At 33.2% G+C, this 26243-nt stretch overlaps 1 protein-coding gene across 1 annotated transcript in view; it reads right to left on the bottom strand.

The window, feature by feature from the left end:
- LOC143223432 (uncharacterized) overlaps window positions 1–25486 on the bottom strand; it is a 65229-nt gene extending 39743 nt beyond the window's left edge. Inside the window, exons 1-2 of the mRNA XM_076451414.1 lie at window positions 25339–25486; window positions 3393–3474 (exon numbers count right to left, since the gene is read on the bottom strand). Coding sequence (XP_076307529.1) covers window positions 3393–3459 — 67 coding nt within the window. The 5' untranslated portion in view covers window positions 3460–3474; window positions 25339–25486. The remainder of the gene's footprint in view (window positions 1–3392; window positions 3475–25338) is intronic.
- Between the last annotated feature and the right edge of the window lie 757 nt (window positions 25487–26243).

Below are 26243 nucleotides of genomic sequence, written 5' to 3'. Positions count from 1 at the left end.
TAAGGCCTTTGACATTGTACCATAACAGTTAGTAATGTACATATAAAGCCTTGAATGTAGCACTGTAATGATTGGTGAAATGTCTAAGGTCTTTGGTGCTGTAGCATGGCAACTAGTAATGCATACATAAAGCCTTGAACGTAACACTGTAATAATTGGTAAAATGTCTAAGGCATTTGACGTTGTACCATGACAATTTTGGAGATGTAGAAAGCTGTACTCCAATCTTCAAACGAACTGAAAGGCTTCGAATAGAAAATCATAAAATTAAGTAATATTTAAAATGTCTGGAACTGTAAAACCTAACACTTTTGTTTGTTAAACCTAATTTCTATTCTTGTCTCTTCTCTCTCTCTCTTTTTAAAATAATGATTCAGCTAAACTAAAGAATTTGATTATTTATTTGTTGTTTTTTTACTGCAAAACCTTAAAATGTGCTATCTGTGTTCTGTCTACCGCGAGGAATCGAACCGCGGATTTTGGTGTTCTAAATCCTTAATCTTACTTCCACCACCCCCCAGGTTCTCCGCGAGTAGGAAAACGTATATTTTAACCAAACCAGTTTTTAAAAACACTTTTTTAACTTTAGGTGAAAGTCAAGTGATCAGACATTGAAACCACATTGTGTTTCTTTTTTAAAATTCAATTTTTTTCATTGTTTTAGATTAAAACTTCATTGACGTTTGAAACTGGTCACTTTTCAGAACAATTAGATGTTTCAATAATAGTGTTACGTAACGATAAAATTAGGACATGGCACAAGAACGCGTTAATAACTAATCATGATATGTTTCAGGTTCATCTTCATCATAGTTTTATAAACATGACAACATGGCTTTTTCTTTCTATTTTTTCTGAACACAAGAGTAACACGTCAAAATAAGAAGTCGCGAGTAATTTATTAAACTTCATCATTTTTTAACAATGGGTGTTATCCTAACAACAGTAAGAAGATTGTGTTTTAACTTCCTACATGTTTTCATTTACAAGATATGGTCTCGAATACTGGAAGTCATTAAGTTAAGGCCTGGTATAACTGGCAGTTAGGGCACACGACTCACAATCTGCAAATTGCGGGTTTAAATCACCATCACCGAAAATTTTCTTCCTCTCAGTCATAGGGGCGTTATTATGTAATAGTCATTCCCAATATTCGTTGACAAAACAGTTGCCCAATAGTTTGGCGGGTGGCGTTGACTAGCTCCCTTCCCCCTTTAAATCTATCACTGCTAATTAATGAACGGTTGGTTAGCGCAGATAACCCTCGACTAATTTTGCGTGAAGTTCGGAAACAAACAGACAGACAAAACAATAACTTGATAACATTAGTATTTTAAGACCCACAGTGCATAAAACGTATGATTTCCTGAATAGAATAAAATGAACAGGAAAACTCGACCATTTTACAGTTTAATCTTGGTCATGAGAAACTAGTTCAACAAAATATTTTTAGGTACACTCTTGTTACAGTGCATAGGCCTAGCAAATAAACTGGAAGTACATTTATTGTGACATAAGCAAATCGTCTTCGCGCTCTACTAATCTGCGGTTTCTTTCAGTCAAGCTCTGACCGGAAATGGACAGGAAGTTGATGACATAAATCTTGACAAATATCGTTTTGTGAAATGTATATTTATATGTATCACCACTTTACTAAAAGTATTGTAATGAAACAACTCCCGACCTGACCTGACCTTAGTGATTAAACACTATCATGGATGAACTGTTTTTTGAAAAGGCGGAAAAACACACTAGTTTACACTAGCCCTGCTCAATAAACCAGATGGTTTCCGAGTGTCGCTATTCGAGAGGGGGGGGGTGCTTGTTTGCTCCATGGTGAATATTGGGTTTTTCAGCAAGCAAACCTCGCTTCAAGTCTACGCCACCGCAATGCGTTCCCCATACTTGTAGATGCGTTGTAAGAGCGACAGTTAATACCCTGGTGTGAATGGTAGGTAACAGAGTGCGACTGCTAAATGATGACTTCCTTCTGTCAGTTGTTCAAAATCAAGGACAGCGGCAGGTAGCCTTAGTAGCTTTGCTATTAATATAAATACACTACTTGGAAACACTTAACGATAACCAAAAGAGGTATAGAACATAAAGAACAGATGTTAGATATAGAGTGTGTTGTCAATTATGAGATTTTTAAATGTAATATTTTATGTAAGATGAATCTATTTATTACCATTACCCACTTTCATAGTGGTTTAATTTAAAAGACGAAATATGTGGGTGTTAACACAAATATTTATTTCCAGCAACTGTTAAAGATTAAGTTATTGAAATAGAAAGTGGACGAAAGAAAAGGACGAAAGAAAAGCAGAAAAAAAAGTTTAATTCTTAACAAATCGTTTTACTAAAGTCAAACTTTCCTGGAAAATATTCAGTAAAATAATATTTTTACAGAGGGTAAAATATGTAAGGGCAGCCATTCTATTAGCAGTAAATAACAACAACATTGACACAAACCATTCGTGGCCCGGCATCGTCAGATAGTTAAAGCACTTGATTCGTAATCTGAGGGTTATAGATTTGAATTCTCGTTACACCAAACATGCTCGCTCTTTCAGCCGTGAGGGCGTTACAATGTTACAGTAAATTCCACTATTCGTTGGTAAAAAAGTATCCCAAGAGTTGGCGGTGAGTGGTGATGACAAGCTGCCTTCCTTCTAGTCTTACACTGTTGAATTAGGAACGGCTAGCGCGGACAGACCTCGTGTAGCTTTGCGGGAAATTCAAACCGTTCGTGCTACAACTGGTTTAACCCGTTAAAATTGCTATATTCCAAAACAAAATATTTTAAACAACTAAAATTTTGCTATAACGAACATATACTGAAATAAGCTAGATTACCTAACATATGTTTGTGTGTTTGTCAAAAAAAACAACAACATATACGATTATCACGTGTCTACGTGAACCAGAACAGCTGGTTCAGATGTCTTAAATTTTTTACTTTATGGACATTCCATAGCTGACAAACCATCCGATAGAATTATATCACTTTATTGACTGAATGCTAAAATAACAGAGAAAGTTACCTGTGTATTTTACTGAACAATTATTTTGACTTTTTGGGAAACCTAACTAAGCATAAAACACGATATACATGTCCGGTGTAATTTATCATACGTGGGATAGAGTGTTGTTACACACATAAACACGAACTGCATAAAATAGCTTAATTAAGATTTAGAATGAGATTTTTTTAGGAACTTGCAAATAAATAAATAAATGTTAGACTGTACCGTATTTAATATGTAAAAAACATTGCAAACTATTTGATTTAAAATTGTTCTATGCTGTTACAAGCGAACGGAGCTCACGCGTTCTAAACTTTTTATTTCCAATAAACAATATAAGTACAGTTCTGCAGAATAGTTACTTACCCTCAGTCAGCATGCGGAGGGCCGCCAGGAAAGACACTAAAGGAATCATCTTTTCCCATAAAACCATCTTGGGTCGAAACACCTAGAGAAGAAGGAACATCCCGTCATCAACACCCGTTTACTAGTTGGTTATCTGGTGACCCGACAAAATCATTTGTGACTTCTAGTCAATCATGATTTGCAAACTACTTGTTTTGTGTCGCTATTTGTTCAACCTGGTTATATCGTGGCCCAGGGCCATTGCATCACGTAAAAAGATAAAAACCTGTACGTGTTTCTAATACTCACAGGATGAATCTAGCCAATTTTTGTTAAACAGTTGTAGGGCACAATCCCTATGTGTATCACTGTCATCACTGGGATAGAGAGGATCACCTAGCACATCCTGCCGGACAAAAGAATGATTTTTCCGGGAAGGGCACTAGCCTCAGGTGAACGACCAGGAAGAACCTCTTCCTATGAACTAACGTGTGTTAGAAAATAATTCATTGAATAATATTGATTTCCACCAATAATGATACTGAATCATAATTTACATATATTCAACAGTGAGCCTTATTCAAAGTTGTTTTCCAAACACCTGTACTCAAAGAAAATACAATAAATTAAACAGGAACTATCAAAATAAATATTATTAAATATTATTCCATAATCCTAAACGTCGATTATTTATCTATGGGTAATCATGATTAAGTTGCTGTTTATTATTAAGCACAAAGCTACACAAAGGGCTATGTGTGCTCTGCCCACTACTGGTATCGAAACCCGGTTTCTAGCAGTGTAAGTCCGCAGGCATATCGCTGTTCCAATGGGAAGATGTTATAATTAACAAACGATGGTTAAGGGGGTCAAAACCCCTTCTTGAAAAAAGAGAATTATTGGGTTCTAAGTTTCTGAAAGTATTATTAAATGAAAATCGTAAAAATGGCTAAATTAATGCCAAACATAGGAATTTAAAGAAAAGTATTGAATTATAATGGAGTCTTTCAAGTGTTTCTGAACCCGATTCATTTTGCAAATTGTTATGTTTATAATTGTTCCTTATCTTCAGTTTTTGTTGTTTTTCAGAAACCCTTTTAATTAAACTATGTAAGTAATTAAATTATATGATATAACAAAATTCTTAAGAAATATTAGGTATGCATCATTTCATGCTGTTATGTTAATACGAGGATTTTTACAAAAGATGTAAAATTACCATTGGAAACTTCCATAACGACGTATACATATACACACATAGATAGAGAAAGATTTTTCTTTCTTTATTCGATCCAGCATATCAGGTGATTAGAACATTCGACTTGTAATCTGAGAATCACGGGTTCGAATTCCTTTCGTACTAAACACGCTCGCCCTTTCAACAGTGGGAGCGTTATAATGTGACGGTCAGTCCCACTATTCGTTGGTACAAGAGTAGCTCAAGAGTTGGCGATGGGTGATGATATGCTGCCTTCCTTTTAGCCTCGCACTGCTAAAATACGAACGACTAGCACAGATATCCCTCGTGTAGCTTTGCGCGAAATTCAAAAACCTTTCTTTATTCTTCTATTGAGAAGTAAAATGATTTCAAGATTCATTGAGATGTAAGAAAGTCGAGTTAACTTTAATTATAAAGTAGTTCGAGTTTTCTCGATTTGATTTATGCGCTATAGAAATAAAGCTTAGACACCAGGTGGCATTGCACTGTCTCTAATTCCTTTACTTTTTTCATTATTTATTGTTATTTATCTTTTTTTTTCTAGCACCAAATACCAAACGTAAATAAGATAGTATTGATAATATTACTTATATCACTATTATACGCTTGAGGAGTTTGGCACCAGTTAGGACATAGGTTGTTTTTTTTTTCACAAATAATATCTTCAATAATTGGCAAGTTCAATTTGAGTAAAGTAACATCTACTCTTTCCACCAATTAAATTACAAGGAAAATCAACACGAGCCAAAATTTTCGCGTTTTCCAATTTGCATGCCATGAAATGTGTTTAATACTAAATACCCTATATCATATTACATCCTTCGGTAACATAGCTTGAAGACCTGCAAACCTAAAGTCAAGCATTCAGTTCCATGCAAGAGGTACTTTTCCGATGGCTTTTGACTCTAAAACAAGCAAATACTATACCATGAAAATAGAGTAACAAAATTCTGTAATAATAGTAATAATATTGTATTTCATAATAAGATCTACGTTACATATTAGATATATTTAAAAAATAAATACCAAACCAGTTAATTAGTAGATTTATTTGTTAAAGTGACATGTGTGGAGAAAGGTTATGTTGCTGATTTTTGTTAGCATTTTAAATCAGTAAATTTATCGCTGATTTGCTACGAGGCTTCGTAAATGCTAAAAATTCAAAATGAGGTTTAATAGTGCCATTCTAAACTTACTGACCCGGCATGGCCATGTGGATAAGGCGCTTGACTCGTAATTCGAGGAGCGCGGCTTCAAATTTCTACCACACCACACATGCTCGCCCTTTCAGCTGTGGGAGCGTTGTAATGTTACAGTCAATCCTACTATTCGTTGGTGAAAGAGTAGCCTAAGAGTTGGTGTTGGGCGGTGATGACTAGTACCTTCTCAATAGTTTTTCACTGCAAAATTAGGGACGGCAAGTGCGGGTAGCCCTCGTGTAACTTTGCGCGAAATTAAAAAAAGCAAAACAAACCAAACCAGGTTTACTTTTATCTGCGGTAATAACCAGCCTGAAAACGTGAAAGTATGAAATCTGAACTAATATTGGTATACTGCGAATAATCCACTGCATATTTTATTTACAATAAATAAATAAAGTAATTATACATTACGTGTATTGCTGTAAATTATCTATTTCAAGCTTTAGTCCTGATAAAGTAAACATTTTTGTCATTCTTTTATTTATTTATTTTTTCAGATTCATATGTTCCCAAAAAATACCCATAATGTAATAACGGTGACGTTAATTCTGTTAAGCTTAGAATGAATTTCTTATATTACAAGTCTAAAATGTCTGAACTCAGGTCGTAGAATAACGCCCAGTTCGAATTTTAAAAATAATTGTAATATAAAATAATGTACGTAAGTTAAGTTCTGCAAATTCCTTCCGGGTGAGTGAAATAACTTGGCAATTAACAAGTAATTTAAAAAGATACAAATTTGACTTAAATTGCAATTCGTTGACCATCAAAGTTTCTCACAAACCATTAGGATAACATGGCAGCTAACAGGTACTTTTTTAAATAATCTACACCGTTAGAAAAACTATTAACCTTTTCTTTATGGGTTACCTCTTCAGATACTTATGGGGATGACCCAGTCACTCGTCTCTCTTTTGTAAATTTTCTAACTCGTTGCTATACATATTGCTAAATATTCGCCTCATTTAATTATTAACACTAAATTTGCTTACACTGAAATACCTAAGGAAAATGTTTTACACGTGTTTTTAACCAACAGTGGTCAAGGGTACCATCAAAAGCGAATTTCTAGACATGACAACTGTAAAAAAAAAAAAAAAAGTATGAAAGAACCATGACTACAGAAACATCTATTATTCACCAGGACTAGATAGAATACGTTTAAATAAGTTTTAAAATGTTTGTATATTATGTAACTAAGAAAATGTTGCGTATCTTTGTGGAGAAGTTACCCCGAATCTCAAAACAGGAATGTCGCCTTGGCAACTAGCTTTCATTGCCAGCTTTCTAACAATATAATAAACATGGTTTTGTTGTGTTTCACTGTAAGACTGTAATTATAGTTCCTGGTTAACACGAGAGTTGGCTGAAATATATATATTTACGAAACAGGAGAATGGTTTTAAATTTTGAGCAAAGCCACACGAGGGCTACCTGCGCTAGACATCCCTAGTCATCACCACCCACCGCCAATTCTTAAGCCACTCTTTTACCAACGAATACTGGGATTGACCGTCACACTATAACGTCCCTACGGCTGAAAGGGTGAGCATGTTTGGTGAGACGGGGATTCGAACCTGCAATCCTCGGATTACGAGTCGAGTGTCTTAACCACTTGGCCATATCGGGCCTGAAGCAAGAGAACTCGATAGAACAAGTTATTTCGTGGCATTGTAGGAGGACATATATTTTTTGGTATATATTTATGTATCTCCAACCTTTGTTTATATATGTAAATAGCTTATTATTTTCTTTTATGAACCTTTCCACTAACTTCTGTAATCACAATCGCACTGTAGGATATTCTAACGAACAAAAACTAAGATCCTTTTCTGAGAAATTACTAGGATTATAATTATTACGCGTGATGTTTGTTTTGGTTTTTGGAATCTTCTGTTTGTATAATAATTTGTTATTGTTTATAAAGTATATTTGACAACATACTAAAAGTTTTTTTTTCTCGAATATTTGGCTCAGTCTCAAAGGATACACAGCAGGAGAGCTTATTAAACACATGCTGCTCATTGTAGAGGAGAGCTTATTAAACACATGCTGCTCATCGTAGGAGAGCTTATTAAACACGTGCTGCTCATCGTAGGAGAGCTTATTAAACACATGCTGCTCATCGTAGGAGAGCTTATTAGACACATGCTGCTCATCGTAGGAGAGCTTATTAAACACGTGCTACTCATCGTAGGAGAGCTTATTAAACACATGCTGCTCATCGTAGGAGAGCTTATTAAACACATGCTGCTCATCGTAGGAGAGCTTATTAGACACATGCTGCTCATCGTAGGAGAGCTTATTAAACACGTGCTACTCATCGTAGGAGAGCTTATTAGACACATGCTGCTCATCGTAGGAGAGCTTATTAAACACATGCTGCTCATCGTAGGAGAGCTTATTAGACACATGCTGCTCATCGTAGGAGAGCTTATTAGACACATGCTGCTCATCGTAGGAGAGCTTATTAGACACATGCTGCTCATCGTAGGAGAGCTTATTAAACACATGCTGCTCATCGTAGGAGAGCTTATTAGACACATGCTGCTCATCGTAGGAGAGCTTATTAGACACATGCTGCTCATCGTAGGAGAGCTTATTAGACACATGCTGCTCATTGCTTTTGAGTCAAAGATGACTCAAAAAGGATTGTTTGATCGCTCTTAAATTTCCCAGCCATATATTTCTTTTACGTAAGAAGTTAAACTTTTGTGTATAAACAATCTATAACCTTATACTGACCCCTTTGTTTACATAATGACTCCTTGGACTGGTTTCATATTGTACACGTGATTACACTGTAAACAAACTATATTAAAGAAAAATGTTTAATTCGTTGAAATTAGATAATATTTAAGATAATTTGTTTGTTTGTATCTAAGCAAAAGCTATACAATGGGCAACTTGTGCTCCGCCCGCCACAGTATCAAAATCCTGTTTTAGTGTTATTAGACCACAGACATGCCGCTGTGCCACTGGAAGGGAGCCTTAAGATAGAAAAATATTTTGACTTTTAAGGCAGATATCGAGAGCTACAATTACCCGATCTGGGATATTTTTAAACTTGCAACTTTAGATATTAGAATACACCTTCCTGGTTCTTAAAAAGTTTCCCGATTGGTTGTTTGTTTAGTTGTTTTAGAGCAAAACCATATCGGACTATCTGCTGTGCCTACGGCGAGTAATTAAAGCTACCATTGTCCCTCTTCTACAAGTTAGCTGTAAGTTTACTGAAGGATACTGTTAACTTCCGGGATTTGATTCCCCTCAATAGACAGAAAGTATATAACATATTTTGTAGCCTTGCACTAAACAAACAAAAATGAATACGTTCTCAAACATACTTGTCACTGACAGTATTGTCGCTTTTAGTATATGTCACAGCCATCTAGCTGATATGAAAATAAATCACTAGTAAATATTTTAACATTAATAATTTATTGAAACTCTCTGTTGTTTTTGAAAAGTAAAATAGCTAGTCATCAGGTGCCACTTCGAATATTAATTCTTGTTTTAATACTAGAAAATTACTGTATATTTCTACAGATACTTTGAAACGTTTTATTAGATTCTAAATTGGTATTCACTTCAGATATGAAAAAAATTCCTTCATGCATATTATGGTAAGTGTTCTGCAAAATTTTTCCATTGTTTGTGTTTTTATAGCAAAGTCACAATAGGCTATTTTGTATGTCCAACGAGGAGAATCGAACCCTTAACTTTAGAGCTGTAAATCCGTAAACTTACTGCTGTCCAGCGGGAGAACGTTCTCATTATAATTTGAAAGATGGTTGGTGTTTTTCTAACGTTGTTATGCATCTCTAACGTTTTAGTTATGAAAGTTAAATACATATACACACGTGCTAATTTATCATTTTAAAACCTTTTGAAAATTTATTATATATTTATTACACTGGTGTATTCTTTATATGTTTGAGTAGTTATTAAAACAAAATTGTATTGAATATAATTTTATGTTTCACATAATTTCAGTTACGAGAAAAAGTAATTCAAATGAAAGCTGAATTGTCTAGCATTTATTTGCGTTTCTTGCTTTTACTACACTTACAGTAGACTTTTTTTCAAGTAATACTAATAAACCAACACATAAATATATTATTTTAAACATTGAGACTATAAACTAGAAATAGCTAGTCTTGCATACCCACAGGACCTGAAATTAACGATGTAGTATAAATTACGGGGTGAGAACAATAGAGAATGGATCATATTGGTAGTGTTAATTCATAACAAACATGATCGCTCCTTCAGCCACGGTAGCGTTGTATGTGACAGTCAATCCCATTATTTATTGGTAAAATAGTAGCCCAAGAGTTGACAGTGGGTGATGATAACTAACTGCCTTTTTGCTGGTCTTACACTGCTTATTTAAAGACGGCTAGCGCAGATAGCCCTCATGTAGCTTTGCACGAAAATTCAAAACAAACAATCTTATTAGTAGACAGAGTTGAATGCACAAAGATGTGGGCGTGGACTAATCACGATATTCAGCCTTACGTTGGAAGCTTGTCATGTTACTAAACTTAAAACTGATTGACCGATCGTTAAGAAAATATTCCTAAGTCCACAATCACCCATATCTAGTGTCATTTAGAGTTTGAAACCAAATAGAAAGATTTCTTTTAATAAAACAAAATGCTCATAAAGTCAAAGGCGCAGAAACTCGCTTTTATGTACTTGACCTTTATATAAACTGCAAATTATATTATTATATCTTCGGCATGTCTCACCTTCAAACCACTAAAACATGAATAGTTTTTAAAGAAAATATGAATAACTCACACACAAACATGCATTAATTTTTCACAATTTACATTATATAAAGAAATGTATCAAAGATAAATAAATGCTGAAGTAAGTGCAGCTTCGTCTTTTACTCTTTCTGTTTTTGTTTCTTTTCATTTAACAAAAAATTAAACAAAATGTGGCAGTAACTCTTACTGTTTAGTCACTAAGTATAAATGTCACATGTTGAAATTACTATTGTAAATTACTTCTGTCAGTGATATATATGAAATTTTGTTGTTTGTCTCTTGTATTATAAAGCTCATTATAAAAATATCTTGGCCGACAATATATTTATTACTTGTTTCTCTTTCACTAGATGGCAATACTAAATTTTCTTGCAAGGATAATTTTTTTTAACATAATATGATATTTTAATTTACCTACAAATTAAATTTTCGGTTTTACAGAAAACATAATTTATCTTAGAAGTTACTTTAATAATTACACGCCTTACAAAACAGTTTAATATTATTTTTCTTTAAACTTTGCTTCTCATGAACAACGAGCGTTGACTTCTCTTCGGTTTGTCTTTCACTTCTTTGCATTCGTCAGAAATGTTCAAAACAGTTAAAGACAAAGGTGTGAAATCCAAATATTTCTTACTAAGCGGAAACTGAATCTCAGCTCGTACGACCCAAGATGAATACAAGTGGATTTATCGAACTTTAAATAATTGTTAACAAGTTTGATAATCGATTAAATTTCCGTCCTAATTAAATAACGGAGAGAAAAATTAGGTTTGCGTCGACCACTAGTGTGATAGCGTTGATCGTATTCCTCCACAAACATGAACAATGGCTACAATTCATCAGAAAAGTTACAATATTGATGTACAGATGGCAATAAAAGTTTAACTTATAATGATTATTTAATAAAGGTTCAACATATTATCTCGGATTATTCAGGTAATTACAATCTTACTTCGATATGTTAAAAAGAAATTGTCTCATGTTTTGTAGATTCTCGTATTACTAAAATATATCATCTTGGTTTATCAAAATTTAACTTATGTAAGATATTATATTACGTCACACGGAATAACGTCTTCTTAGGAAGACTCATTTATTATTGAACACCTATTTATAAGAAACTAATACAGTTGAACGATTGTATCCTATGAACACTATTGTTTCCTAGGATTATTGTATAAGATTCTCACATACAAATTCTAAGTAAATCAGTGCGGTCAAGGTTGTAAAAACTTGTTTTTACTAAGGAAGTCGACTTTCGACGTGCTTAAAATTGTCAGATATCACTTACTTAGGTGTTGCTATTAAATAACTAGTGACATTATACAATATATAAATGCTTTTCAAAAAATTTATGAACGAAAACATAAAATCTTTAATGGAAATTTCCTTGTTGTTTTGATCACCATAGAAAGTCCTCTACTTCCTCCCTCTACACAAATATAAGATAAGAGATCACTTCCGTGGCTCCCTGTTTCCTATACCACTGAGTACATTCTCTTCAGGTGTAAATTTGAACATAAGACTGAAGACTGTATAAGCCAGTAAGGTTAAGTTCACTTTTGCAAATATTTTCACTTGTCTGGTTTTCCAAAAGATATTGAACATACCATAAAAGTATGTTAAATACAACTTTATAATGAACGTTTCGAATAAAGTTATAACGCTTAAAAATATAGTGAGATATGACATAATGTTACTGAATAAAACTGTGTTACTTATTTATCTTTCTCATTGTCTGTACGTATTTGTTTATAAATATATATGCTTAACTTTCTATTTTTTATTGCTAGTATGGTTCCACTATAATGTTATTTTTCTTTAGACTGTCAGTATAATCATAAGGTTAATGATGAAATACCTATTACGAGCCTTATCATGTATACATGTTTATTATATGAACTTTGGTACATTTAAAAGTACCAATAATTCCTAGTACTGTGCTGAAGGCCTCACCAGTACTGGATGTGGAAAATGTAGTGTGGTTGAATGTTGTAATATGTTTTTCTACGCTTTCACTAGCAGTTTCTCAGAATTACTAATAGTTTTCTCCTGTTGACTTTGACCATGTGACCTGCTCCGAGGACAACAATAACTTGCTGGTTCTCTAGTTCTTGTGATTATTAGTAAGGTTGGCTTCAAATTAAATAATAATAAATAACTAAACATTGTTAAAATAAAACAAATAACGTTGTATCGTTTTAAAATTCTGAGTTGTAAATGACTTAAGTAAAATTAATGATATATATATATATATAACGTTTAGATCACTACTACGTCTGTTGTTTTAGCCGGCCTGAAGAACCTTGGTACTTGGCAAAATATTCATCGATACTAGATGTGATAGATGTAGTGTGGTTGACATGTATCATATTTGCCTTTACTCTCACGCGTGGGTTCTTAAAATTACTGTTATGTGTTTATCTCGTTCTTCTTAGCTAACGGTGAATGGAACAAATATCTTCCTAGTACACAAAGAAGGTTCGAAGTCAAACTATACCTACGTGATATCTTAAATAAGCTATAGAGAAAAAGAAAACAAAGTCTTCAACAGTAGTTTTGTGTGTTTTTTTTCTTCAATGAGTAGTATCATTCATGAACATTTAACATGTTGCTTTCTTGGCCTGTTTAAAAATGAACACAGTCTCAAGTATTCCATAGCGTGCTATAGAGGGTGTTAGCACACACATCGTAGATACCTGTAGAGAATATTAACCGTACGTATACGCTTTACCTCAATGAAATATAAAACAAACAAATTCATAAAAAAGACTTATTTTGAATTTCGCGCAAAGCTACACGAGAACTACCTGCGCTAGCCGTCCCTAATTTAGCAGTGTAAGACTAGAGGGAAGGCAGCTAGTCATCACCACCCACCGCCAACTCTTGGGCTACTCTTTCATCAATGAATAGTGGGATTTACCGTCACTTATAACGCCCTCACCTCTGAAAGAGCGAACATGTTTGGTGTAACGAGGATTCGAACCCAAGCCCCTCGGACTACGAGTCGAGTACCTTAACCACCTGGCCATGCCAGGCCGATATAAAGAAAGGCAGTAAAGAAGAGATATGACAATAGGCCTACTCTTCAAGATAAAAATTATGGTAAACTACAGGCTTTTCATATTCTTGTTATTTAATCCATTACAGATTTCAAACCAGAAACGTATAAAATATCATTTCTGGTCCGTTTCTCATCACAGATCAGGCCTTTCGTTCAATATCGGAACAGAACTCGATAGATTCTTGTGACAAGATGGCAGCCAAAAGTTTATTCAAAATGACAATTTATAAGCATTACAAAAGAAAAAAATTATAATGTTACTGCGTTAACCAAACGAAAACGGTGAATCAACCAAAACACTTAACTACATTTAGATATACCCTATTATTACTGTTGTTGCATATTCAACAAATATCTGTGTAGCTACTTTTTTGATTGGTTTACACTTTCGAAGGTCCAGTAGGGCCAGATGGTTAAGATGCTGGACTTGCAATGTGGCTTGCATCTTAAACCCAAGAAGACGTTAATAAAACTTATTCCATATGCTGTTTAAACGACTAATAAATTTCAAACCGTTTGTATTTTTAAAAAGAATGTTTGGTAATCTTTTAAAAAGCGAAAACGCAAATCCTAGAGTACATTACCATGACACAACGTAAAATAATCGCGGCCTTAGATCAGTTTTAATACACTTTAACCAAAAAACATGATCTGTACTTTTTACTTTTCACTGGTACTTAAAGCAATCAGTGAAAATTTGTTGTTGAGTTTGTTGTTGAGCACATAACTACATAAAGGGCTATCTATGTTGTTCCACAGCGTGGATCTAGCCTCGTATCTTAAGGTTATAAGCCCTCAACCCTATAGCTGAGTCATAAAAAGAAAGTATCACTAAAATACAGCACATCCCAGAAGACATTGGGACAATTATATATTGTTACAATTATTTATAATGGAAAGTACACATGTACCAAGTAGCCCACCTTACAACGACCTCTTGTTAGAGTTCAGGCTAGGAAGAGGAAATAAGCCTGATTAAAAGGTCAGGTAACCTCCGACGATGAGGTCACGAATTGTTGTTTGGTATGTTGTCACGTATGAGTTATACTATATAATGTTTCACCATGTAATGAGTAATATAAAATATTAACACTTTTTCCTTCTCTTCACGTTTCCGTGAATTGGTTAAATTAAGTTTATTGTATAAATAGCTTAAATGGACTAAGTTAAGAAATCCCAGTGCAACTTACATGTTGCTTTTAAACTAAGTTGTTTTTAGGAATTTAAAAACAGTTTTCATTAAAACTGAATAATTGTAATTCTAGTAATCTGCTGGGTAGTTAAAATAACGTTAATTGAACATTTAATTATTTCAAATAAGGTGTAAATTTCGAAAACGTTGTTGAAACAATAATTTAAAATAAATGTTTCAAATAGGAAATACATAATATCAATATATGCTAATGTGTTTGAGGTCCTTTGTACAAAGATGTAGAGTACCGACTTAAATAAAAATAGAATATATATTTCATGTTCAATTAGATTTAAAAACCCTGCAAGTGCAAGCTCAGCGGTATCCTTGAGAGCTTGTAATGATAAATTTTAAGGGTTAAATCCTTGGGAAACACACCACAGACAACTTATTTTCCAGCTTTGCTTTTCAAAACAAACAAACGTACAATATTATTAAAATGCAACTCACTCGGAAATCGAAAAAAACAACATTATAAGTAATGAGTATGGACCTGCTTAAAGTTTTAAGATTTATTTTACTTTCAAAAGTACTCTTACAATTTTAAATCTTCGTTATAAAATGTTATAATTCTTAAGCTACTCAAATCAGTTTAAATATTAATATTTTGTACTTTGTTTCTAATCGCTCTTTCCGACAAAATGTTTTTTTTTACACTCATGTCATAAATGTGAGTTCAGATAGGAAACAGAAATGTCCTTTGTACGTAATGAAATTAGAAAACAAAGAAATGTGTATCAACTTCAGGAACCAAGACCATCTGGAAAAGGATCTACAACAAATGGTATTTCATTCACGGTAAGCCTAGTGGTGCGTCTTGTAAAACGTCACAATTCACAAATACAAAGGAAAGTTAAAAGCTGTCCACGTTTCCCAGACAGAAGTACGCAACAACAAGTATCCAGAAGGAACTCCCTCTGGAAAAAACATAAGTCAGTGAAACACACGCTGTTTCCACGTCATGTCTGTTCAAATGTGGCATACCTCAAGCAGAACTCGAATGAAACGGATATTAATGCTATTCCATACGAAGACATGCGAAGACGTTGTTGAAATAGGTGCTTAGAAACTGTCGTTTTTGAACACTAGATGGATTTTCGAAACTGCAGGAAAAAGTAGTGTGCTTTGATCATGACCTTCTTAGGTCAAATATTTTGCAATGAAAGCTGTGCTTCAGATAGATTAAGTTCTAAGTAATAATTGCATGGAGCCAAAATATGGGGTTTTTAGTTTGACTAAATAGTGTCTCCAACCTTATTTTTATTTATTTTTCTGTCACTATTTACAAGTTTATAAATTCATTTTTTTTTATATTGTAACGTTAAAAACTGTAAAATCACTTTCTTATGAATAAAGAAAATCTAAGACAAAGTAAACTAAGAAACCGTGTTAAGTAGTTATATTAAAGTTGTGGTGATTGGATAGCAATCGTTCCCGCAGTTAGTAGTCTACACAGTTACCTAAACCTGATTATTAATTAGTGAGTTTAGCAGCCGAAACGTTGGACAAAACCTAGTTAGTAGTAAATAACTGTTAGGCCCGACATCACCAGGTGGTTAAAGCACGCAACTCCTACTCTGAGAGTCGCGGGATCGAATACCCGTCACACCAAACATGCTCGCCCTTTCAGCTATGGGGGCGTTATCATGTGACGGTCAATCTCACTATTTTCGGTAAAAAAATAGAGAGTAGCCCAAGAATTGGCGGTGGGTGGTAATGACTAACTACCTTCCCTCTAGTCTTAGACTGCTACATTAGGGACGGCTAGTGCGGATAGCCCTCGTGTAGCTCAGTGCGAAATCAAAAAAAGATTAATTGTTTTATTTCACTTATTGATAATTAGACATATATCTGGTTATAGTACTTATATGATAGTACCTGTAGTACTTTCTATGGCAATCTTTGTTTATTTTTAATATATAATGTATTACAAGTTCTCAAACAGTTGAATGAACATATGGATTTTGTTAAAACTTTATAACTGATCTGCTTTGTATTCGAACATTTAGTTTTCAGTTAATAAACTAACTTTTCGGATTTCATAACCTACAACAGCCCAGCTTCTAGCTAGTTCTCGCATTTACGTCCTACAGTAAGCCTAATTTTTAGGCATTCAGTTTTCGCATAGTTTGTGATTTCAAAGGTAAAAATGTATTTCCCTATTATACTTTATAAATCTGTGAAATAGAGCATACCAAAAATGTGTTGAGTTACGTATGCACAGTGAGAGGAAATTAGATGATTCAGTGAAACAATGATGGTATAATACCTCCGTTAAACTTCCGCTTTAGCATTAGATTTATTATAAGCATTTAACATAAATTTTTGACTAAATATTAAAAACATGGTAATGACAACAAACAACTTTAATTACGAACGTTTCGGAATTGTCTTAAATTTCATCATTAGTGTTAATAACTCAAAGGAAAAAACATCATATTCTGACTACGAAAGACAACATTAGCTATTGAGCGAGTTCTCGTATTCAGTCGAAAGTTTAGAAAGAACAGATTTAAACAGGTAACAATATCATGGAATATACACTAAAACGTGCGGCATGCACGTGTTTAATAAATAACATTGTTAAGAAAAAGTCTTGTAGAGAAAAACTTAATAAACACGCTGAGAATCTGGAACTGATTAAATTAGTGACAACAGGGAGGAGCTGATGTTATTATTTAGTGTTAGATTACCATTAAAAATGGAAATTTTTCCTTAATAAAGAGTTCGTAATCCGTGTTTCCGAAATCGAGAAGTTTATAATGTTTTCTAGAAGTATGGGGTGATTGTTATTCTACCTGTATAATCGTTTGGATTAGTTAACGTGTATCCGTTTCTAGCTGAAAATTCATTGTGGTCGAATACACGTATTTGTAAGTGACGTGTAATTTTACCAATATATATAACTTTACAGCTACCACTAATGTCTTTATATACGATCCACAAGCGTATGGAAAAAAGTAGGATGTCTTTAGTTTCAAACATACTTAATTCTAAATGTTAACAAACTTACTGAAAGTGCCTTAATTTGTGCGTAATTAAAGACATTTCCTGGTATTACCACCATGTTTTTAATATTTAATATAGAACTTCATTTCCCATCTAATAAATCAGTTACAAACACTCTGACACGCCTGTATACATATGATAGGTTGCGTTTATCTTGTACTCTTTAGCAGCTTAAACCCAAATTTCGAAAGGTCTCAACTGCTATTTAGTTTTTAACAACATGTACAAACCATTTACATGTTATTTCAAAATCTCTCTACTTCAAGACGACAAACCTAAACTCTTAGGCTCTACTGTTCATCATTGTTATCAAAGAAAACTGCAGATAGAAGAAATAAAAACGAAATATCGTCGGAAAAAAAAAACAGCCAACAAATTAAAACACTACACCCAGTCTCGAACTAAAGAACATCACCTCGCCCATCTGATTATAAATCTAAACACGAAAACCGTTGCCAGACTTGAACACAGCGTTATCAAGCTTACAAATATAATATCAATGAAAAATGTAGTAATATAAGTCGTGATAATGTTATTTTTCATTTTAATCATTTTATCTTAATGTAAAAATACTCTATTTAAAAGGTTTAAAATTTTGTCTACCAGCCGGTAACCTTATTTTCCATAACTTACTTTTTTACATTTGAGTGTATCTACATAACTCCTAAACCTGAGTTTCAATTACTTGTATTTTCAAGGTAGTTTTTATAATAAATTAATCCAGCGCTTATCCAAGTATTAATACAAGAAATAATTAATTTTAGCTTTACTGGTCCTCAATCTGACTTTATCAATAAAGTTTCTGCTTTAACTTCAAAAACTGATTTATTAATTAAAGAATAGAGCTTGAAATGAAAAAAAACAAATAGGATATTCGTGATTTTACAGACACTAGGGTACGCATAAATTTAAAAATAAAATAAAATTTTACAACACTGTTAGTTTGACTGAAATAGTGTCTTTCCAACATAGCACCTTTCACTGTGGTTCCTTCCAGGTGTTTGGTTTATGACGCGTTAATTAGTATTTGCATCTCGATTCTAATACTGTGTAGGTTCTGTCAGCTAGAGAAAATAATTCTGTTTCTGATATTCTAGTTGTACATAAGTAGATATTGTCGACTATACATAAAAATATTTAGGATGATTCTTTTGTACAGCCCAAAAAATACGTAAAATGGAAATAGTGGAGAACTCTTGTAAAACATAACTACAACAAATTTACATGAATTTTAACACAAAAAAACATAAATTAATTATTAGTTTATCTATTCGTTTATTTGTTTGGAATTAAGCACAAAGCTACACATTTGGCTATCTGTGCTCTTCCCACCACGGGTATCGAAACCCGGTTTTTAGCGGTGTGATTCCCGCAAACACACCACTGCGACACTGGGGGCGTAGTTTATCGAACTATATTCGTTATGCTGACCCTTTTACATGAAAAATACTGTTAAAAACTAAAGAATATCCCACCTTCTTTCAAATACTTCAGTTATGAATAATATGTACAGGTTAGTAACTAGCATACTTGTCTTAATAGCATACTTACAAATGTCTAATAAAAGTAAGAGCTGAAAACGTTTACTTTTATATATTAGACCTGAAACATTCAAGTGAATAATATATATGATAAATGTATTAAGAATATGTGACTGCGGCAATTCGAGTTCAATCCACTGTAAACCTATCTCATAAAACACACACACATATATATTAAAACATACCACATTTTGTGACTTATTAGAATTCATTGTTTCTTTCATGAAAACATCACACAAAAATATAGCTTTGAGAGCATACTTATTACAACTAAACCAGCTTTGTCCGGCCCATTAAACAAATGACGGGTTGGGGTTTCGTACAATAAAAGTAGAGACCCCCATCCTTCCTCAAACCAGCTTTGTTACGAAATTTCCATCTTCATTATAAAAGAAAAGCAATCATGCACTCAGAAAATAAAAACAATTTTCAAACAAGCACTTTCTCAGAAATTCAATAAGAATAGTGAACTTCAACTAAAGATGCTTCATAATATGATGGCAACGCACATAACTTCACAAGGGATTTTAAATCTATAAGACCAGATACCCCGGGTAGTGTTAACAACTCTAGGCAGGGACAGCCTAAGGCCTCACTAACATAATATTATTACTCAAACCTTGTTACATGATGCCTCACAGAAACTGTATAAGTAGACCATATTTATATATTTTATTAAGCTGTTTATTCAAATGGCTCTGTGAAAGGTGTGTTTTTTTAGCCTAAAAGCTTGTGAGTCTCGTACAGTGAAGATAGTTTTGCCCCTGTACGCTGATGTGAACAATACTGTTACGAAGGTTTATCTACGTTTTAAAGTTTGAATCTATATATAAATAATTTTATTGATAAGTAAAACGAACTAACGAATCATTTTCGAAAGGCAACTGAATTTGTATATCTGTTAGATAGCACGATTTTAACGCAATACATTTTAAGTAAAACCGCTTTCATAACCAAGAAATGTGTTTCACATCTTGTACTGTTCTTCTGAAGTTATTGTATTGAATTTATATTTTTCGGGTAATGAACTATCTTCTCTATATGTTTTTCATTAGGTATTTTTGAAGTAATCAAATATTCACCAAAACTAAGGACATACCCAGAGAGCAGGACAAAAAAAATTATAATCAAAATATTTATTTGCAACAATAACAAGAAAACTTAAGTTTCAACTTAAAGAGACCAGAGAACAATAACATTTTGATATCATTGTTACTGTTTGTTTTTTGTGTTTCGCAAAAAGCGACACGAGGGCTATCTGCGCTAGTCGTCCCTAATTTAGCAGTGTAAGACTAAAAGGAAGGCAGCTAGCCATCACCACCTACCGCCAACTCTTGAGCTACTTTTTACCAACGAATAGTGGAATTGACGGTTACATTATAATGCTCCCACGGCTGAAAGGACGAGCATGTTTTGTGTGACGGGGATTCGAACCAGCGATTACGATTCGAGTGCCTTAACCACCTGGCCATGCCGACCCTCATTCTTGTTCAGTACAATAAATCTACAACAATAGTTTCGTCTTTATGTGAGGATAAATTCCATAATACAAAAAACATATTATATAGAAGTTACATGGAAATAAAATGACCTCAGTGTTTGTTTCATCCCTAATATTCTCTACGTTTATTTCTATTATTTCTTTAGTTTTACAAAGAACGAGCCTGTGATTTTTATGTTATTTTCATTCCAGCTCTTTTACCCCTATTGGTACGAAATAATCACCCGTAGAGTGGCCTACATCGTGTACTTCCTGGTGTTTTTTAACTTACCATCCCGGCACCTTGATAATTATAATTTCTTAAAACTCCTAGTAGGTGAAAAGTGGGTTAGTAAACATTGGTACTACCTAGTGATGACTATAAATGTTGATTCGAAATTATAGAAAGGAACAAGCAGAAAAATTATACATCAAAAACTCTAATATAAATAACTAAAAGTTAAAATAATGACATATGTAATAAGAAAGCTGATAGAATGCAGTATAAATGAAGAACTGATCATTCTATATGTATCTTTAGTGAAAATATATTGGTTTAATTAAAAAATATAAAGGAAAAAATTACAAAATAACATTTGTTAATAAATATACCCCAATATATTATTTTCTAACATTTTCTATTAATGACATGGTTTGGGTTTTGAATTATATAAGTTTGTTTGTTTATTTTGTTTTTTGAATTTCGCGCAAAGCTACTCGAGGGCTACCTGCACTAGCCGTCCCTAATTTAGCAGTGTAAGACTAGAGGGAAGGCAGCTAGTCATCACCACCAACCGCTAACTCTTGAGCTACTCTTTTACCAATGAATAGTGGGATTGGCCGTCACATTATAACGCCCCCATGGCTGGGAGGCCGAGCATGTTTAGTGCGACGGGGATTCGAACCCGAGACCCTCGGATTACGAGTCGCACGCCTTAACACGCTTGGCCATGCTGGGCCACGGCAGGATAAGATGAGATTACCGCTCTTCTGGTGCAAAAATACACAATGGTTTATCTTTGCTCTGTACACTGCGGATAATCGAACCCCGTATTTTCTGGTCGTGCTTCTATAAACTTAGTGTTCACCCTTGGGGGAACAAAGTGATACAAAGTTGTAAATTTTTTGAAATCTCAATAATGTGAATAAAGCCTCATATCAGGTTAAAAAATAAAATTTGATCATTCAATCTTCCACTCTATAAAATGTATAAAATTATGTTCGAATTATGATATAAATTTATTTGATTTTGCAATAGAATGGAAATGAAAATGTGACAAAGAAAGAACCTCGATCTTCAGTGTCCCAAGTGTTGTCTATATTTACATTAGATTATGGAAGGAAAGTATAATATGACGTGAAACTCTGCTGGAGGGTAAATAGAGAAGTGGTTGAGATTTCTCTGTTTATATTTTAAACGTTCCGTGTTATTATAGCAAACATTAATGATAGCAGTAGTGGAAATTGCGTGGTTAGATATCTGAATTGAAAAGGAATGCACCCGAAAGTTATTCTCGTTTAGTCCAGATTAAGTGAAAAACAATTTTCTCCCAATCTGGAAGCCAGTATGAGAGCTCAGTGTACTATCTTGTTTTGAAAAGCCAGCATACGGGCGTTGCTACTTCCGCGTTCAACATCTCATTCTTACATAAGAATAATCATTATAGACAGTTAAGTAATAAATAACTTTATAGTCAGTATAATAAACAGCTTTTTTGACCTTACTAATTTAAAAAGTTAGTAAATGAATCTGTGATACAAGTGTACTTGTAACAGCAAATCATACACTTGACGGCTCAGTGGATCATTCAGATTACGTCACCATAAGTTACGTTCTAATACGGAAAGCTATAATGATGAGTGTTACCTAGAAGCACACAACATAACACCTGAAAGTTGTCATACATCTAACTTTTAATTTAATCGTACGTTTAGTTTGTCTAGGAGCACAAAGCCTCTTTAGGTTATTTGTTGTGACCACCGGGAGGAATGAAACCCTAAATTTTAGAGTAGCCTGTGAACTTATCGCTGTCCAACTGTAGGAAATGTATTTTGAAATAAAATACATAAGAATATTACCCAACAACAATCGCTCTACTTCGAGTGAATGTGAAACTCACCCTTAGAAAATAACCACTGTTTATAATATAACATAGAATTATATATATTACTTCAACCCTGTTTAACTGAGTTGTTCATATCTCAGTAAATGTAAATTAAAATAATATAGTATTCTTCCTGTTACCACATAAAACCTGATAGAGTTTAATTATTAGTTTCTGAATTAGAAGTTTCGGGACTAGACTTGAATATTCAACTCTCCAATTTTCAATGTACTTTTTCTATTTCTTCGTTTTTCAATGGAAATAATTAGTTTTATGTTATTCTGTATGTAATGAGATCTTCAGCTAGGAAATACAGACCAAATTCTAACTGTGACACATTGCCTTGCATTTTCGTTCATTAGTCTGATTTAATTTACAATATCGATAATTGTTGAGCATAATTATTTTATGTGCTTTCTCGAGAAATGGTTTCACAAGTTTACACCGTTTTAATATTAACGTCTTCAATTCAATGTAATTTTGAATCTCAAAAAATATATATATATATAAATATACTCTGTTTAGTAGAATTTTAGTTTCAATAATGTGTGATTAAGGTAGACTAAACGAAACAGTTTAGATACATAATTATATTGTTACTGAATACAATAATTCTGCAACCATGATTTTTATTAAGGTTATGATAAATCTGATACTTAAAAAACGTTGTATCGAGTGTATATAGGATTAAAATCACTACAGAGTTTCTTGCATCGCTAATATTCTGCAAGATTTTTAGTCATAAACAGATTTATCTACTTTAATTCTTGAAATTAAATCAAAAGCCCAGGCTGATTTAATTTAAGTGTTTGTCTTTTAAACTTTGAGCAAAGTTGTTCGGAATAGCCATCCCTAGCTTGGAAATGATAGAAGGAAGACAGCTACTCAATAACACCAACTCTAGGCTACTCAGTTATAAACGAAAAGTGCGATTGGCCATTAGTTTATAACGCTTCCACGACTGAAAAAGCGAGTAGGTTCAATGACGGTGTTTGACTCGAGACCGGCAGGTTACCAGTCGAGTACCCTAATTACGAAACCAACTTAAGTTGAAATATTATACTAAAGTTTTTACTAGAAAAAACTCTTAAAGATCTAAACATTCCTCACCATAAAACCCCTTTGAAACTAAAAACGGTACTGAAATAAATACGAATCTAGAAGAATATCATTTCAAACCTGTACGTGTTGGAAAAAAGATTAATTACTGCTAATTTGATTTATTTCGCAAATAAATTCATTTATTTTGTATATATTTTGCAATATAAAAACAAAACATTTTAATGCTACGTTTATAAAGTTAAAATATAAACATTTGCACAAGAAAATTATTTGAGAAAGTTTAAACACAAAATATAATATATATTGACACGATTAAAAAAATCAAAGCTACTCTCGCATCTCTTGCTAGATACATGCCATCTAGCGTTCACTTAAAGCAGTGCCTGATTTCTAGACAGTTTTGGAAGTTATTGAGAATATTATTTGGGGTAGAGTTGGATATTAGTAATGTCGTTGACTACATCAGTAAAGTATTAACTGATAATGCAGTTGAAACAGCTTTGATAATTATAATAGTGTTTCCACTTTTGGAGTTAAAGATATCCAAAGTATGTTCTAGATCTCGGATCCGGCAGAAATTAAGCATTCAGTTGAAGTAAATGCACTGTTGTGCTTATCAGTGGAGAATATTTTAATATTTTGGTCATATATTAGATATTCCGTATATTGTTTTGTCTACATTAAACATATATAAGGATTAGATTAGTTTTTATTTTGTAAATTTTGAAAATAACTTTAACAAGGTGCTCTCAGAATGTTCTATTATATAGCAGAGCATGTGAATTCTACTAAATATATATATTTTATATCTGAAAAAGGCCGGGCGTGGCCTAGTGATTAGTGTATCGAGTTTTGTATTCAAATTTCTAAGGTTCGAGACGTGGTACTGTTGAACATAGCTCGCACTTTTACCTTTATATACGTTTTAAAAGTAATATTCAACACTGTAATTTGGTTCAAAAAATTCGGACAACGCCATCAGATCGACGTCTGCTGTTGACTAGCCAATTTCTCTGGTCAATATTTCAAAATTAGCTCACAATGTATAGGATATACTCGAAAAATACACACATTTCAGAAAAACAAAGATTATAATTCACTCAGTTTTATAATACAACTGCATTATAATTATTTACAGTATATATAAATCATGAAGTAACGGGATGAAGGAAAGCATAATACATACTGATGTCGTTTTTTTCTGCTTTGCTTGTATTTTGTAAAAAAACTTCAAAATTATAAAATGTTCTGAAGAAAATTGTAATAAAATTTAAATACCGTCATGGAGGAGTAAATAAATAATCTTCCTTACTTTTTCGAATAACTTTTATGGAATATAAGTTCTCTTCTTCCTCTGCTTGTGGGTGGGTTCCCTTTCCTTTCTTTTATGATCAGCTGTATTTAGTGACTTCTTTTCGGGACTTATCCTCAAAACTGAATAGCATTTGAAACGAATGTTCTTCTATAAGAGACAGATATTATTTGGTGAGTCCAACCCGCATCACGAAACATTTTTTACCTTTGCACATGCGCGTTAAACGAGAAGCATCAAGAGCTTCTCAGTAGATATGGCAAGACACACATCCGCAATCGTTCACTATCATTTCCTGTAAAAATGTGAGATATGTCACGCTACAATAAAGTTAAATACACAAAATATCCTCTTTTTGACCTTCGTCTTTCGAAAACTTACAATAAAACTATATATATGTATTTATTGTACATTTTGTACGGCTATACATCACAATATGTATGAAATCTGCGTGGTTTCTAAATAATTTCGTTCTTTTATTTTTCAAGCTTTACTGGCGGCCTAATCAACAAACCATGATAGGCCTAACGACAAAACGAATAAATGTTTTTACATACTTGGTCAAAAAAACGAATGTATCAAAGTTTGGATGCCTCTAAGTGATTTAAAAATTTAATTACCTCACAATGCATATTCACAAATACTTCTTAAAATAATATTTCGTGTAAATACACAGTTTTGTTTTAATGTACAGGGTGGCCCGTAAGTCCCTATCCATCCATATATCTTATGTATCCAGTGTATCTGAGTGCTGTCCCTCATTCTCGCTGCATAATATTATGCACAATACGCTCTACAAATGTAAATGGGCTTACATCAGCCATATTTCTCTGAAAAAAAAGAAACAAATTTATAATACATGCGTAATTGAATATAACATAATAACATATGGATGGGTAGGGACT

The sequence above is a fragment of the Tachypleus tridentatus genome, chromosome 8, assembly GCF_004210375.1.
Source record: "Tachypleus tridentatus isolate NWPU-2018 chromosome 8, ASM421037v1, whole genome shotgun sequence".
Lineage (NCBI taxonomy): Eukaryota > Metazoa > Arthropoda > Merostomata > Xiphosura > Limulidae > Tachypleus > Tachypleus tridentatus.
This window is presented reverse-complemented; position numbering and strand designations above follow the sequence as displayed.